General features: G+C 49.1%; 1 protein-coding gene across 3 annotated transcripts in view; it reads left to right on the top strand.

Annotated features, from left to right (window-relative positions):
* The window catches only part of unc5cb (unc-5 netrin receptor Cb), a 128,921-nt gene that overhangs the window by 91,657 nt on the left and 23,037 nt on the right, over positions 1–14,227 (top strand). For 2 of the 3 annotated variants that reach the window (XM_086151802.1, XM_086151803.1), the window contains exons 5-7: positions 7,584–7,764; positions 11,058–11,225; positions 11,450–11,614. In XM_086151802.1, the coding sequence (XP_086007928.1) occupies positions 7,584–7,764; positions 11,058–11,225; positions 11,450–11,614 (514 nt within the window). The remainder of the gene's footprint in view (positions 1–7,583; positions 7,765–11,057; positions 11,226–11,449; positions 11,615–14,227) is intronic. The other variant, XM_086151804.1, reaches the window with a different exon arrangement.

Genomic DNA, 14,227 nt, shown 5'->3' with positions numbered 1-14,227 from the left:
CCTTTACTTCCTCCGAGGGGCCACAGAGTCAGAGGTTCCAGCCGTGCTCAAACCAAACATTCATTCATTCATTATCGACGACATGTAGCCTATCTACGCCGTTATTGGCCGAGAAGCGGGGTTCATCCTGGGTCGGTCACGGGGCCACATCTGGAGATGTACGATCCCTCACCCTCTCATTCACACGCCAAAGAGAGACATTCGACTATTCACCCTCTCATCCACACCCCATGTGTCGTTGCTAGGCTGATGTATCCATGCATGTTGGCGCTAACGCTAGCATGTAGCTAATACCTGTGAATGCTAGCCCGATGAGCTCCGGGTTCCGCGCCCGTCGAGCCGACCCCTCCGGCGCCTTTCGCTCATTATCTACTTTTTTTTTTTTCGCCGATCGAACCGCTGACACCGCTAGCTAGCTAGCTAGCAGCGGTGCTAGCTCTCGGGGGGGCTGAGTGAGGGAGGGGGGGCCGCCCAGCTGTGGCGCCGCTTTAAAACCCCCAACACTTAGAGGGCTTTTGTTAAACCCTGTGTGTGTGATGGATGTTCTGTTGAGCTCCAAATCTGGGCTTTCACAAAAGCGACAAGTAACACACACACACACACACAGTATTTACACACAACTGCAAATTCCAAGCGCCCGGCACAACAGCCAGATTGTCTCCCGACCCGCTCCCGCACCTCCGAACACCCGCCTTCTTTTATTCCACCCAAGCGAGGCGCCGCCAAGCACCGGTTCGGGGATGAATCGGAAGGCGGCGCGCAGACTTTTGTGCGTCCGCCTTTCAAACGAGTGTAAACTGTTTGTCCTTTTCAAGCCGCGGAGGGGAAAAATGCGAGCCCGTCTGGCTCGCCGCCGTCTCGTCGGCGGACGCGATAATGAGTTTTCGCGTTGGGGAACATCTGAGTGGTTCATATCGCCTCCTCATGGCGAGTCCTTTGACTCGCTCGGCTTTCAGGGCGCGTTCTGACACCGACGTGCCGAAACGCATCCGCTCGGTGAATCCCGAGCTCGGGCCGTGACGCCCTCTAATTTCAGATCCCGAGCTGACATCAGCGGAGGAGGCCTTCTTCTCACTGTGTCAGGGCTTTTCAGCTGAAGTCCAACTTCTTCTTCTCCTTTGGGCTTTTCCCTTCTGGGCTTTTCCCTTCTGGGCTTTTCCCTTCTGGAGTCTCCACAGCTAATCAACCTTTTCCATCTAGGTTTATTCTCTGGATCCTCTGTCATGATGCTCATAAATCTACTTTTTGGTCTTCCTCAAGACCAGGGGTGTCAGATAAGTCATGGGATAAATCTACAATTTAAAAAAAATGTATAAAAATCATGAACTCATCATCATCATCACTGTTTTAGTTAGCATTAGCAACGCGGCACATGGCTTTCGGGTCTGGAAATAGCATTTTTACCTCTTGTTATAAATAAACCCGCTTTTCCATTGGACCCGATACCCTCGTCAGCAAGATGTGGTTGTCAAAAAAGAAAAAGGTGGACATGGAGTGTCGGGTTTTCCAATAAAGATGGACCACTTCTTATTTGCTCATTGAGGTTAGTAAGAAAGCTACATGCTTGGTGTGGATGCTGCAAGGAGAACTGAGAAGACAGAACTGAGGCTTCGCGGTGGGGAAATTTCACTTTTCTTCATGACTCTCAGGTTGTATTTTTGAAAAGAACCGTTCATTACATAGAAAGATTTTTGTTGTTACCTGTTCTCCTTTACACTGAAACAAAGGTTAAAATGGTGTTATTTCTAGAAAATTACGCAATGATTTTACTGGTTCTCTTGACATCAGATTAGCCCGTATGTGGTTTGACACCCCTGATCTAGACCTCCAATTCCAGCATCCATCTACCGATATCTTCTCTCTCCCTCCTCTGTCCATGACCCAACCATCTCTGACCTTCTCTCCAGAACATCTTCCACGTGCTGTCCCTCTGATGGACTCATTCCTGATCCTCTCCATCCTGGTTGCTCCCAAAAGAGAACCTGAACTCTGCGACCTCCAGCTCAGCCTCCTGTCTTCTGGTTGTTATTAGTGTTTGTAGACCATCTCACCAACATCTCCTCGGGGCGATGGTGGATAAAACATTTGCTCATTCATTGTCCACATCACTCATCCTTCCATCAGGGTCGAGGGGGTGACGGAGGTTCACCCTGGACTGCACATGGAGACGTTCAGCCATTCAGCCTCTCATTCACACGTCACATGGAGACGTTCAGCCATTCAGCCTCTCATTCACACGTCACATGGAGACGTTCAGCCATTCAGCCTCTCATTCACACGTCACATGGAGACGTTCAGCCATTCAGCCTCTCATTCACACGTCATATGGAGACATGCATTCACATGAACTACAACCATTCGTCCTCTCCTTCACATCTTATCCGGAGACATAAAATGATTCACCCTCTCATTCACATGTCATGTAGAGACTTACAAGCTTTCACCCTCTCACTCATGGCGTGTATTGACAGAACATTCACCCTCTCATTCAAATGTTTATAGACAAATACACACTCGTTCGTCCGTGCGTGCCCCTCTCAGCGTGCACGCCCCTGCAGCCATAAACCATAACGTTCAACCGAGAGTTTGAATTTGATGAAATTAAAACAGAATCCCGATGGCCGACGCGGACACGGATGCTAACGCTCTGCTAACATAATGCTAGCTGACCGCCGCTCACCCCGAAGTTTGTTTACAAAGGAATTTATCAAGTCAAATGGAGGAAGTGGGGACACACACACACTCACACACACTCACACATAAAGAAAACAAACCATTTATTTCGGAATCTCACCAGGGGGAAACCCAAACCAAAAAAAAGAAGAGGTTTTTGCAAAATAGCCCCTCTTTAGCCGCCGTTCCCATGAATATTTGACGCGACCCCCCCCCCCCCCCCCCCCGACCTCCCCCCTCCGTAGGAGTGGCGGCAGAGTCCTTTCACATCCCATAATACGCCGCCGGCTCATAAAACCCACTTAAATCTCCTTTGTCGTGGAATGCGGTGTTATTGTCCGCCGCTCCTCAGCACTTGTCACGGCGCCGGGGGGAAAGACGAAGCGGGGGTTCAGAGGTGACGCGTCACGGCGAGCCGCCGGGGCCCCGTTTCCATGGAAGCGGCGTTTCAATTCAGGCGTCCGGGGGTCCCGCCGCGTCATGGCGGCTAACGAGTCATTGATGCTCGACGGGGGGAAAGAGTCCGACGGTGTCGCCGGGGAGAAAATATCTCGGGGCCGATTGAAGGGAAGCCGGAGGAGGGGCGGGACCTGGAGGATCCTCGCCGCCGCCGCCGCCGCCGCCGCCGCCGCCGCCGCCTGGAGGTCTGGCGCCGCAACGCTAACGGTGCTTTCAAGCTCCTCAGGATGTTTGCACACAGCTTTATTTGTCTTTCTGGCTTTTATTTGCCAAATGTGTTCGACACCGGCCAAAGTGTGTGTTTGTGTGTGTGTGTGTGTGTGAGAGGGGAGGAGCCTGAGTGGATGAATGAGTGAATGTGGCTGTATGATATGTGGGATCGGACGTTTGTCTCATTGACACGTGAAGGAGTGAATTAATGTTATTTGTGTGTGTGTGTGTGTGTGTGTGTGTGTGTGTGTGTGTGTGTGTGTGATGGATGAGAGGGTGAATGCCATCGAATCTCTCCTGAAAGTTCTTCAAACACTTCCTGTCACTTGAGGGCAACCAAGCATCAGCCTCAGCTTAGACACACACACACATAGGCCTCAAACACACACACACACACAAACTCTCACATACAGCACTCACAAACACACACACACACATACACGCATACACACCCAAAGGCCTCTTTGCATACACAGACACACATACACACACACACACACAGGCCTCTGTCACACACACATGCACAGGAACACACAGGCCTCATAACCACACACACACACACACACACACACACACACACACACACACATACTGACACATGCATGCCACACACACACACACACACACACACACACACACCACACACATACACGCACACACACACACACCCACACACACACACCCACACACACACACACACACACACACACACACACACACACACACACCACAGGCCTCACACACACACCACACACACACACACACACACTGACACACGCATGCCTCACACACACACACATGCACCCATAGGCCTCACACACACATATACACAGACACACACACACACACACACAGGCCTCTGTCACACATACACACACAGGAACACATAGGCCTCATAACCACACACACACACACACTGACACACGCATGCCTCACACACACACACCACACACCACACACATACACAGACACACACACACACACACACACACACACACACACACACACACACACTGACACACGCATGCCTCACACACACACTCATGCACCCACAGGCCTCACTCTACACACCACACATATATACACAGACACACACACACACACACACACACTGACACCACAGGCCTCATACACACACACACCACACACAGACACACACACACACTTCTACCCTTCCTCCTCTGCACCATAAATCAGGTGATGTTCTCTCAGCAGGAGAACTTCCAATCCAGTCACCTCTTCTTCATCTTCTCCTTCTCCTTCTCTCCTCCTGGAGATGATCCATCCATCCTTCTCCTTCTCTCCGTCTTCCTCCGAGACAGGAAGTCTCCGTCTCTTCATGGCCGCCATGTTGCTTCCCCCCCTCTAATGACCAGAAATTCGCCAATTAACTCCCTGGATGTTCCGCTGCCAATCACACACTAATGAGCCGAGTGTGTGTGTGTGTATGTGTGTGTGTGTGTGTGTGTGTTGGACGAGGGGAACGTGAGACTCGGCTTACCTTCTTATCTCCGGTTTTATTAATGAGTGCTAATTATAGCCGGCGCCGAAGAACTAAAAAAAAAAAAAAAAAAAAAGATGGCTGAACTGTTGCTCCCTTTATTTTTATTTTACTTTATTTTTCATCCCGACACGAGTCGCCGCCCCTCCGTCGCTCCGTCGCTCGGGTCTTCCCCTCCCGTCCCTCCATCTGCGCTGGAAAAGCTCTTTTGTTCAATTTTTAATTACCCTTCCTTATGAAAGTGCTCTTGACATCTGAACGTTCGGTTCTCCCGCCGTCGCCGCGGAAAAGTTGGCGAACCGCCTTTTTTTTTTTTTTTCCGTTTCGGCCGTCGGTCTCGGCGCCGAGAGCGACGCCTCGCGCTCTCCTCCCACGCTGATGAGTTATTTTCCTAAAAAAAAAAAAAAAAAAGAATGGCAGAGGCTCCGCCCCCTTCATGTCCGCGGGGAATCGATGCTGTTTAGCGTTAGCGTTGTTAGCATCGTCTAGCCCGTTTATGTGATATGTATGTCAATCCGAGGAGCTCCTTAAATCAATCTCATTCATGCGTTCATTCATTTTCCACCCCGCTTATCCTGCGTTCACCAACCTGAGCTGTGATTGGACGAGAAGCCAATGAAAGGGCCGTGTGGAGGCAAGTCGGCCTATCAGCATTCACTCGCTCATTCACACCTTGTGGTTAGGGTTAGCCGTTCACCCTCTCACTCAGATATGCAAACATTCACTCATTCATTCAGACGATATTTTGAAATTAACAACCATTGGCTCACTCATTCACACGCAACCATTCACTCATTCACATGTTATTTAGATACATGCAATCATTCACCCTCTCATTCACCTCTCGCATTGGGACATTTCATTCACTAATTCACACGTCATATGGAGACGCACAACCATTCACTCAGTCATTCAGATGATATTTTGAAATTCACAACCATTGGTTCACTCATTCACACGCGACCATTCACTCATTCACAACACAAAAGGAGACACTCGCTCACTCAGTCACATGTTATTTAGATACATGCAATCATTCACCCCTCGCATTGGGACATGTAACTATTCATTCACTAATTCATGTGTCATTCACTAATTCACACGTGCATCCATTCACTCAGTCATTCAAATGTCATAAAGACATTTATTACGACCATTTATTATTGGCGACGTACAGCAGTTCACCCTCTCATTCACACTTTATATAGAAACACCATTTCACTCCCTCATAACACATTCAGTCATTGAAACGTGATACAGACCCAGACATTCACCCTGTCATTCACACATGATACAGAAAAACACAACTGTTCTCTCACTCATTCACACCAAACATGGAGGCGTACAAACATTCACTCAGTCATTCAAATGTCATATCAAGACAAGCGTTTAACGGCAAGTCATGGAGAAACATACAACTATTCACCCTCTCATTCACTCCTCACATAGACACAACAGTTCACTCATTCATTCAAATGTCATATAGACACGCAATCATTCACCCTGTCATTCACACCTCACATTAGGACACACAACCATTCACTCACTCATTCATTCTCACTTCACATTGAGACCTACAAGCGTTCATTTAAGCATCATATGGAAACACAATCATTCACCCTCTCATTCACACCTCATGTTAGGACATATGCAACGGCTCTTGCACCATTTTTTGCACGACTTGGGGTGAAATGCGATAGCAGAGCTTTTTGTCTTTTTGTTTTTGACGCACTTGTGGAGATCCTTCATCTCCCACAGGAGGGTGGAGATCTTTTCTAAACATCTCGCTTCTTTTCGCCCGCATTGCTGAGCGCCGTCTTATCTGGGATCTCCACACGCCGCTAAGGAAGTTAGCTGCTGCGGCGCAGGATAGCTCCTTCTGAAGAACATCAAGGGGCGGGTATTTGTGTGACGCCGTCCTGGTGAAAGGGTGAGGCGTGCAGTCGCACAGCAGCACCGCTGGAGAACATCTGGAGATGTTCACTGGAGCTCCAAGCTGGTCCAGATGGACCAGGGCAAATGTGAGCCTTTCACTACAAATATATGTTTTTATTTATTTTTTTTCATTAAAAAAAACATCTATTTTTTCATTTAAAAGCAATCAGGACATTAATTCAAATTTATTCCAAATTGAATTAAATTGGGGCAAAAAAAAAATAATAATCAAGAAATCACATGAAAGCCAGGATGACATCAGCGGACGCTGGTTAAAGAAATAATTATAAGTCATCAGAAGAAGTCAAATCCTGAAATCTAATAATCGATTGTGGCGACACGCCGTCTCCACGTTCTCCACGGGTTCCTCAGGGTTCCTCACAGTCCAAACACATGCAGGAGGTTCAGTGGAGACCCTGCATTGTCCGGACGCGTGAATGAGAAGGTGAATGGTCGGACGTCTCAATACGAGGCCCTCTGATTGGTCCCTGCTACCCTGTGGTTCCCCAATGAATCAATGAATGAATGAATAAAAGGTAAAACTTGGAAAACATGCAGGGGACTCCAACTGTGGGCTTTAATTATCTCCGTTATTGCTATTATTCAGTGATTTTATTTTGTAAATCCCCCATATTTACCTTCCCGTCCTGCTCCCAGTGATGCTGCCATATGAATGTTTTCACCGCCGTCCGTCAGATTCAATCAGAATCTTCAATAAGGCGCCCGAGATTGAACGGATTTCATGAATCCACTTGTTCTGGATCTTCTCTAAATAACCCGGCGGCTTCCTCTTCCTCTCCGTCAGGTGGAATGGTTGAAGAACGAGGAGGTCATCGACCCGGCGGACGACAGGAACTTCTACATCACCATCGACCACAACCTGATCATCAAGCAGGCGCGGCTGTCCGACACCGCCAACTACACCTGCGTGGCCAAGAACATCGTGGCCAAGAGGCGAAGCACCACCGCCACCGTCATCGTCTACGGTAACGGACGGTTAATGTGTCGGTTACGAAGTTGCGGAAAATCGGAGCGCGTTCGTCCCTTAAGAAACGAACCCGTTGCGTTCCAGAAGTGGCTTCTTATGTTGTTTCTTTTTTGGTTTCAAAAAGAATTTTCCGCATTTAAAATAACAGATAATAACAAATAATTTTGTTCCAACCGGACCAGCAAAACTCGTAGAATAAGGATATTAAAATAGAAAAGCCCTGAAATAGAAGGATGTTAATAATGTAAAGGACGTCAAAAATAAAAATCACGGTTATTGTTAACTTATAGTGTATTGACGAATGCTGACGACACAAAAACACATTTACAAGGAACTTAACGTCGCATTCAACTTTGGATGATGATTATATAAACATTCATTTAACAATATGCTAAACCTGTGAACATTGTTAAATTAAAACTTAACATTAAAATTAACTTAGGATGATTATTAACTTGAAATTTACTTTCCTTTAAAAAAAGAAGAAAAACCAGTGATGAAAACTAAAATTCTCAAGTAAAATTAAGTCACTTTTCTCTGAGTCGCTGTCACTAAATAACAGCCTTTTCTGTAATGCAGTTTGCTTTTGCCTATTTTTTTAAAATGTTTCGGAAATGACAAAAACTTACGCCGTCCAAAAAAACTACACAAAATAAGCACAAAGCTATAAAATGATGCCACACATCACGAGATAAGCGTAATGTACCGATTTCCGAGGGACGCTGGAAGAGGCGAGTCCTTCTCCAAGGCGAGCGGCGTCAATTCAGAAGCGGCGGCGGCGGCGGCGTTTGGCGTCGGATTGGATAGCCGTGAGTCCGCCTGGCGCAAATTTCAAAGCTTGATTATTATAAGTTTGATATTTCAAGGATAAAATTAGCTGTAATTGCGCTTCTTTTCTTAAAAAATTCATCTATAAAGTGATCTTAAAGGGCGGTTGCAGTACAAGTGCTGCTCTGTCGCCCGTAGCAACGGCAGCTAGAATTAATGGTAAATGGTTTCCGCGGTTTCTTGTGTAATGCCGTACATCGTCGGTAAGCTAGCGGTCGACCGCTAGGAGGGTAGCGTCGCGCGGCGTGCTTAAGGTCCACAAGCCAAAGGGGAAGAAGAACAAGAGAAAACGGAGTTGGTGGAACAGCTGAAACTCTGCAGCGCCCTCTAGTGGAGGTGCACGGCGCCGTGAAGCACCCATGGATGCTACGCTAGCGCAGACATTTGGACGTACCTGTGCACGTACGCAGCGCGGGCTCTAATGCATTCACTTGCCAATCCGATGGCGGCGGAGCTGCCCTGCGAGGCGCTAACGGGACCATCGGGAGGTTCGGCGTCTTGCCAAAGGACCTTCTGGGATAAAGACGGGAAGCTGAAGCTCTCGGTTTAATCTCAGCTACTTAACTCCCGACTCCACGTGCGGAAAAGTACAACCCTATAGCATCGACTCGTCGGCGAAGCTTGATAGCTTCTACGGTTTGACGCTTCAGACGTACCGTGAGGAGACGTTCACAATCAAAGGGAATTAAAATCATGATGGGAGCAGATTAAGTGCCAGGATGGAGAAACCTCCCGCTGAGAGATGTCTTTGTAACACTCCTATTTTCCCTGTACTCTTCAAACTACTACATTATACATCTTCATCTAGCGGCGATAAGAGATGTAGGGATTATTTCATCCTCGGCTTCAAAGCAGACACTCGCCGTTCTCCAGAATGAGGGAAGGCGGCCGGCTGAGACGTCTTTTTAGTCTTATTGTCTTTTTAATTGTCCCAGAATAAGATGGAGATTCGTGGTTCTGATTTGATATAAACGTATGTCACCTTCCTGACGAGCAGGAGGGAGATTATGCAAAGTCAAAGTCGCCGTGATGGCGTGCGGCGCCCGTTTGGTTTTTGGGTGGAGGTGTGCGAGGAACGCAGGATTAGCGATTAGACGGCGGCTGAGTCGGACTTAAAGAGTCCCCTCCCGCTGGGGCGGCACGGACTCGCAAGGCATCTCAGTAATAGCGGCTAACAGGACTGCTAATGCGCAGCGGAGGGGGCGGGGTTAGGTTGGCGACGACATCATCTACTCCCAAAACTTGTCGGAGAAATGGTGCTAGAACTAGAGTTCTGAACAAGGACTCTAGTTCTAGCTACCCGACTTCGTAGCAGAGGGTACCGCTCACCCCATGAGTTGGTAAACTCCAGAGTGCACAATGAAACGGGTATGCAGCCCGAAGAAGAAGAAGAAGAAGAAGAAGAAGAAGAAGAAGAAGAAGAAGAAGAAGAAGAAGAAGAAGAAGAAGAAGAAGAAGAGGAAGAGGAAGAGGAAGAAGAAGAAGAAGAAGAAGAAGAACAACAACAACAACAACAACAACAACAGGAAGAGGAAGAGGAAGAGGAAGAGGATGAAGAAGAACAACAACAACAACAGGAAGAAGAGGAAGAAGAACAAGAAGAAGAAGAAGAAGAACAACAACAACAACAACAACAAGAGGAAGAACAACAACAACAACAAGACCTTTACTGTGTCACGTTCATGTGTCCATACATCACAGCATCATCAGCAAAATGTGTCCTCAACATGTATGAACCAGAAGCAGCAGGAAGCCACCTAGCAACAGCAAGCTTAGCTCAACAACACCTCAGCAGGCTAGGAGACCGTGAACGCTCGGAATTAAGAAAACAAATGAAGCGTTGCAAGGAGGAGGCTCTTCTGTGCTTATGATATCGCAAAAGCTAGCGACGCATCTAATAGCATCTCTGCACCCTGTTTGTCCTGTTTGCTCCTACAAGAACATGGAGGCTCGGAATGTACAAAGTGAAGATGCAAATGCGAGTGAACATGTTTCGGGAACGATGCACGCCGTCCCTGCGAGGGATCGGTGCACGGTGACGCCCCCCGTGGAAGTACGCGAGGCCGAACCGCATCGCACATCTGTGCCGGAGACCCGCAGGACACGGCGCAGCTGTGGAGCCGTGACAGTGAAAACAGCGGGGAGGGTTTGTTGAGGTTCCCGGCGACGAGGACGCCGGCGGGCAGCGCACTTCGGATGAGGGGAAGAGCGACCCGATATTTGTGGGTCGGAAACAAACAAAGAAGAAGGACGAGGAGGCTGCGACAGTGAGCTAATGGGCGGCAAATGGATTCCGGCTAAGCCGTAAATCAAGCTAGGAGGCAAACAAATTCACATGGTGTTTATTCAGCATGCTCAGCGAACGTCTGGATAGAGTTCCAAATGGTCCAACTGGTGTTTACGAGAAGCTCCCCCGGTATCCCGCGGACTCAAAATATCGTCTCTCGTTCCCGTGTTTTCCAGTGAACGGCGGCTGGTCGACGTGGACGGAGTGGTCGGTGTGCAACAGCCGCTGTGGCCGCGGCTACCAGAAGCGAACGCGAAGCTGCACCAACCCGGCGCCGCTCAACGGTGGCGCCATCTGCGAGGGGCAAGGCATCCAGAAGCTGGCTTGCAATCCCCTCTGCCCAGGTAGGGACGCAAATCGGAGCTCGCCCGGCCGCCGGGGGGCGGGAGGGGACTCCGGTCCACGCACCTGTACACGGGAAAAGTCGTGCAATGTTGTGTTAGCATATCTCACTGGGTTTGTACCTCCACCCTCACCCGTGTCTGTCTTTCTCCCACACTCCCCTTTCGCTCATCCGCCCGTCCGAAAACACCCGTCCGCCGTCCGTCCCATCCGTTGCGTGTGGTAGTGGACGGCCTGTGGACCGAGTGGAGTAAGTGGTCCACCTGTGGGACCGAGTGCACCCACTGGAGGAGGAGGGAGTGCAACGCCCCGGCACCCAAAAACGGGGGGAAGGACTGTGAGGGCATGGTGCTCCAGTCCAAGAACTGCACTGACGGGCTGTGCATGCAGAGTAAGTATCCGGCTAACCTTTCCATCGCCGTGTTCACGCCTCATTCCTGCCTTCCCTTCAACATCGGTGCAGAAGCAGCACAGTGGAACCCGGGCTTCACGACAACCGCTAACAAGCCTCGCGGCACGAACACGCTACCAATGCTCCGCATTGTTTACATTGTTGTGTTCTCCGGTTTTGCGCTTTTTTTTTTCTGTAAGCTAGCTCGCATTATGGCTCCCAAAAAAGGCTAAAAGTGCTAGTGAGAGCCGTGTTAAGAAGAAGTTAAGAATACTAGTCGACCTGAGGAAGGAGCTGAACGTGAGAGCGCTGCTGGTGTTACAGATCTCGCCAAGCAAACTCATTGTAGCTCAGGAGCCACATGGAGGAAAATCTACTCTCAGGTGGGTCGGAGGGGTAAAATCATGACATTAAATACTGTAAATGTACCTATTGTTCATAATTTAGCTTTGTGAGCTGGTTTAAACCCGTTTGTTGGCCTGATCCGGCCTTTGACACCCGTACGATTCTGAGGAGCAAAGTTGAGCTGAAAACAGCTGATGTAGCTAAAGGGCCGAGTACGGTAGCGAAGCAACGGCCTCAAGTCTTAGAAGAAGTAGAAAAGGGATTGTTAGCTCGGATTAATGAAAGACAGCTTGCTGGAAATAGCGTTAGCGAGGGGCTCAACGGGAGAAGGCTTCACTTTTGCTGATTTAGCGAAGGAAACGGCACACACACAGCAATAATTAAGGCTAGCTTTAATTCCTCTGTATTTTAGCCACCAATTAACCTACCAAACGTTTCTGATGCTGGAGAACAAATCAATGCTGATTTCAACTGGAAACCGACTCGGTTAGCGGACATTTTGTTCCCCGAACGGAGTCTTAAAAGCAACCGGTAAGCCGAGGTTCTTCTGTGCTGGCTTTCTATCCATTCTCACCTCTGCTGTCGCTCTTGTTTCCTGGATCTATGGTTTGCTTCTCCTCGCAAAAGTACTGCGTGGGTTGAGGGAGCAGGAGCCACCGCGCCGAGCGCTAACACCAAGCGTATGTTTAAAAAGGAATCCGCCACGTGGGGATCCTTGTCATCATTTTCACAGGCTAAGCATTTAGGCGTTATATTTAAAATAATAATCAGTGATTATATCGTAATTACACAAGAAGCTGCGCGGCCGCTGTGATTACTAGCGTAATTTGAAAAGCCTGCATTCCTCGCGTCCGATGACAGGAAACCCACGTCCGCAAAAATGGCCAGACTTGAGGTTTTTTTTCTTTTTTGTTTTTTTTTTTCCCCCGAGCCGACAATTACACGTGTCGGGGAAGCGGGCGCGGGTGCTACGCCGCCGTTTTCAAAGCGAACGAGGCCCCTTCGCCAGTGTTTCCGTCGTAAATCACGAAATAATCCAGGTTTCGGAGAGTACAATGCGGCCTCTCTTATGCCCCGTGTGTGTGAGAGTGTGTGTGTGTGTGTGTGTGTGTGTGCGGTGCTGAGATGTAGCTTGACGTGCTAATGGCGCCTCCCTGTGGTGATAATTCAGAAAATGGGGGAGGGAGGGAGCTGCGGAGACGGTTGCGGTAGCTTTTCGTCGTTAGTTAGCACGTGCTAGCATGATTGTGTGCTACGCAGCAGGCGGCGGGCGGGTGGGCGGGCGGCGTCACCCTGGCAGTCGCTTCAAATTAACCTTTTCTAGATGAGAGACGGACGTTGCAACCCCTGCACCCCATTTCCATTTTCAGTCTGGCTTCGCCGACCAATCGCACGTGACCAATTAGCCCAAAGGCCTCGGCGCCGTCCGCAAGAACAAAGGTCTCGCTCCCCGGGGCGACCGGGACCAGATGATGTTATTCCAGTCTCGCCGCTTGTTCTTCACACATCATCCGGGCAGAAGCTTCATCTGAGAGTCCAAAGGCAGCGTCCGATTGGTTGGAAGTGTCGTCATGCTTCTGCGCCGGTGCGGCGGGTTGGGTCCGAGGATATTGGATGAACTCCTGGAGGTCCTCTCAGGACCACGGCGCCGAGCCTTGTGGGAATCCGACAGATATGAGAACGATTCACCCGCCGCTCTTGAAAGTTTGGCTCCGGTTAATTTGTCTGGAGGCTACCGCCATCTTTCGGCAGCCTCTTTCCAAGAATTACCGACCATCTGGATGCGCTACATAGATCTTCATTCATCATCTTTTCATAGCAGCATGTCTGAGGAGGTCCTCAGTTGTCCAGGTGAATTCTTGTGGAAATCTTCTCGTCGTGGCAGCTGGACTTGAATTTCTTCATCTGATGACGTTTGACCCTTCAGAACAGAAGGAGCCTCTCGGAAGTGGAGAAGCCCCCGGGACGAGGGCTGAAAAAAGAAATCACTTGAAGTCCAGTTGCCACAACAAGAAGATTTTGACAAGAATTCATCCTCAGAACTGTCCATCACTGCACAACCGACAGCCCTTCAGCAGAATCAGTAGAAGTATCTGCTGGGACGGCTCCTCTCTCATCACCTAACTTTGCACTAGCCTTGCGCTAACTAGCCTAGCGCTAGCTTACGCACGCTAACTTTGTTTAGCTCACAAACAAGTCCCCTTCTTGGAGTTGCTGGACCGAGCTTTGCCACTTTCTCTCGAAGATACCACGAAGCATACCGGGTAG

This window comes from Fistularia commersonii, chromosome 9, assembly GCF_037954325.1.
Source record: "Fistularia commersonii isolate RoL2024-O1a breed Wild chromosome 9, RoL_Fcom_v1.0, whole genome shotgun sequence".
In the NCBI taxonomy this organism is placed as follows: domain Eukaryota; kingdom Metazoa; phylum Chordata; class Actinopteri; order Syngnathiformes; family Fistulariidae; genus Fistularia; species Fistularia commersonii.
Note: the sequence above shows the minus strand (reverse complement) of the source record. Positions and strands in the feature narration are given on the sequence as shown.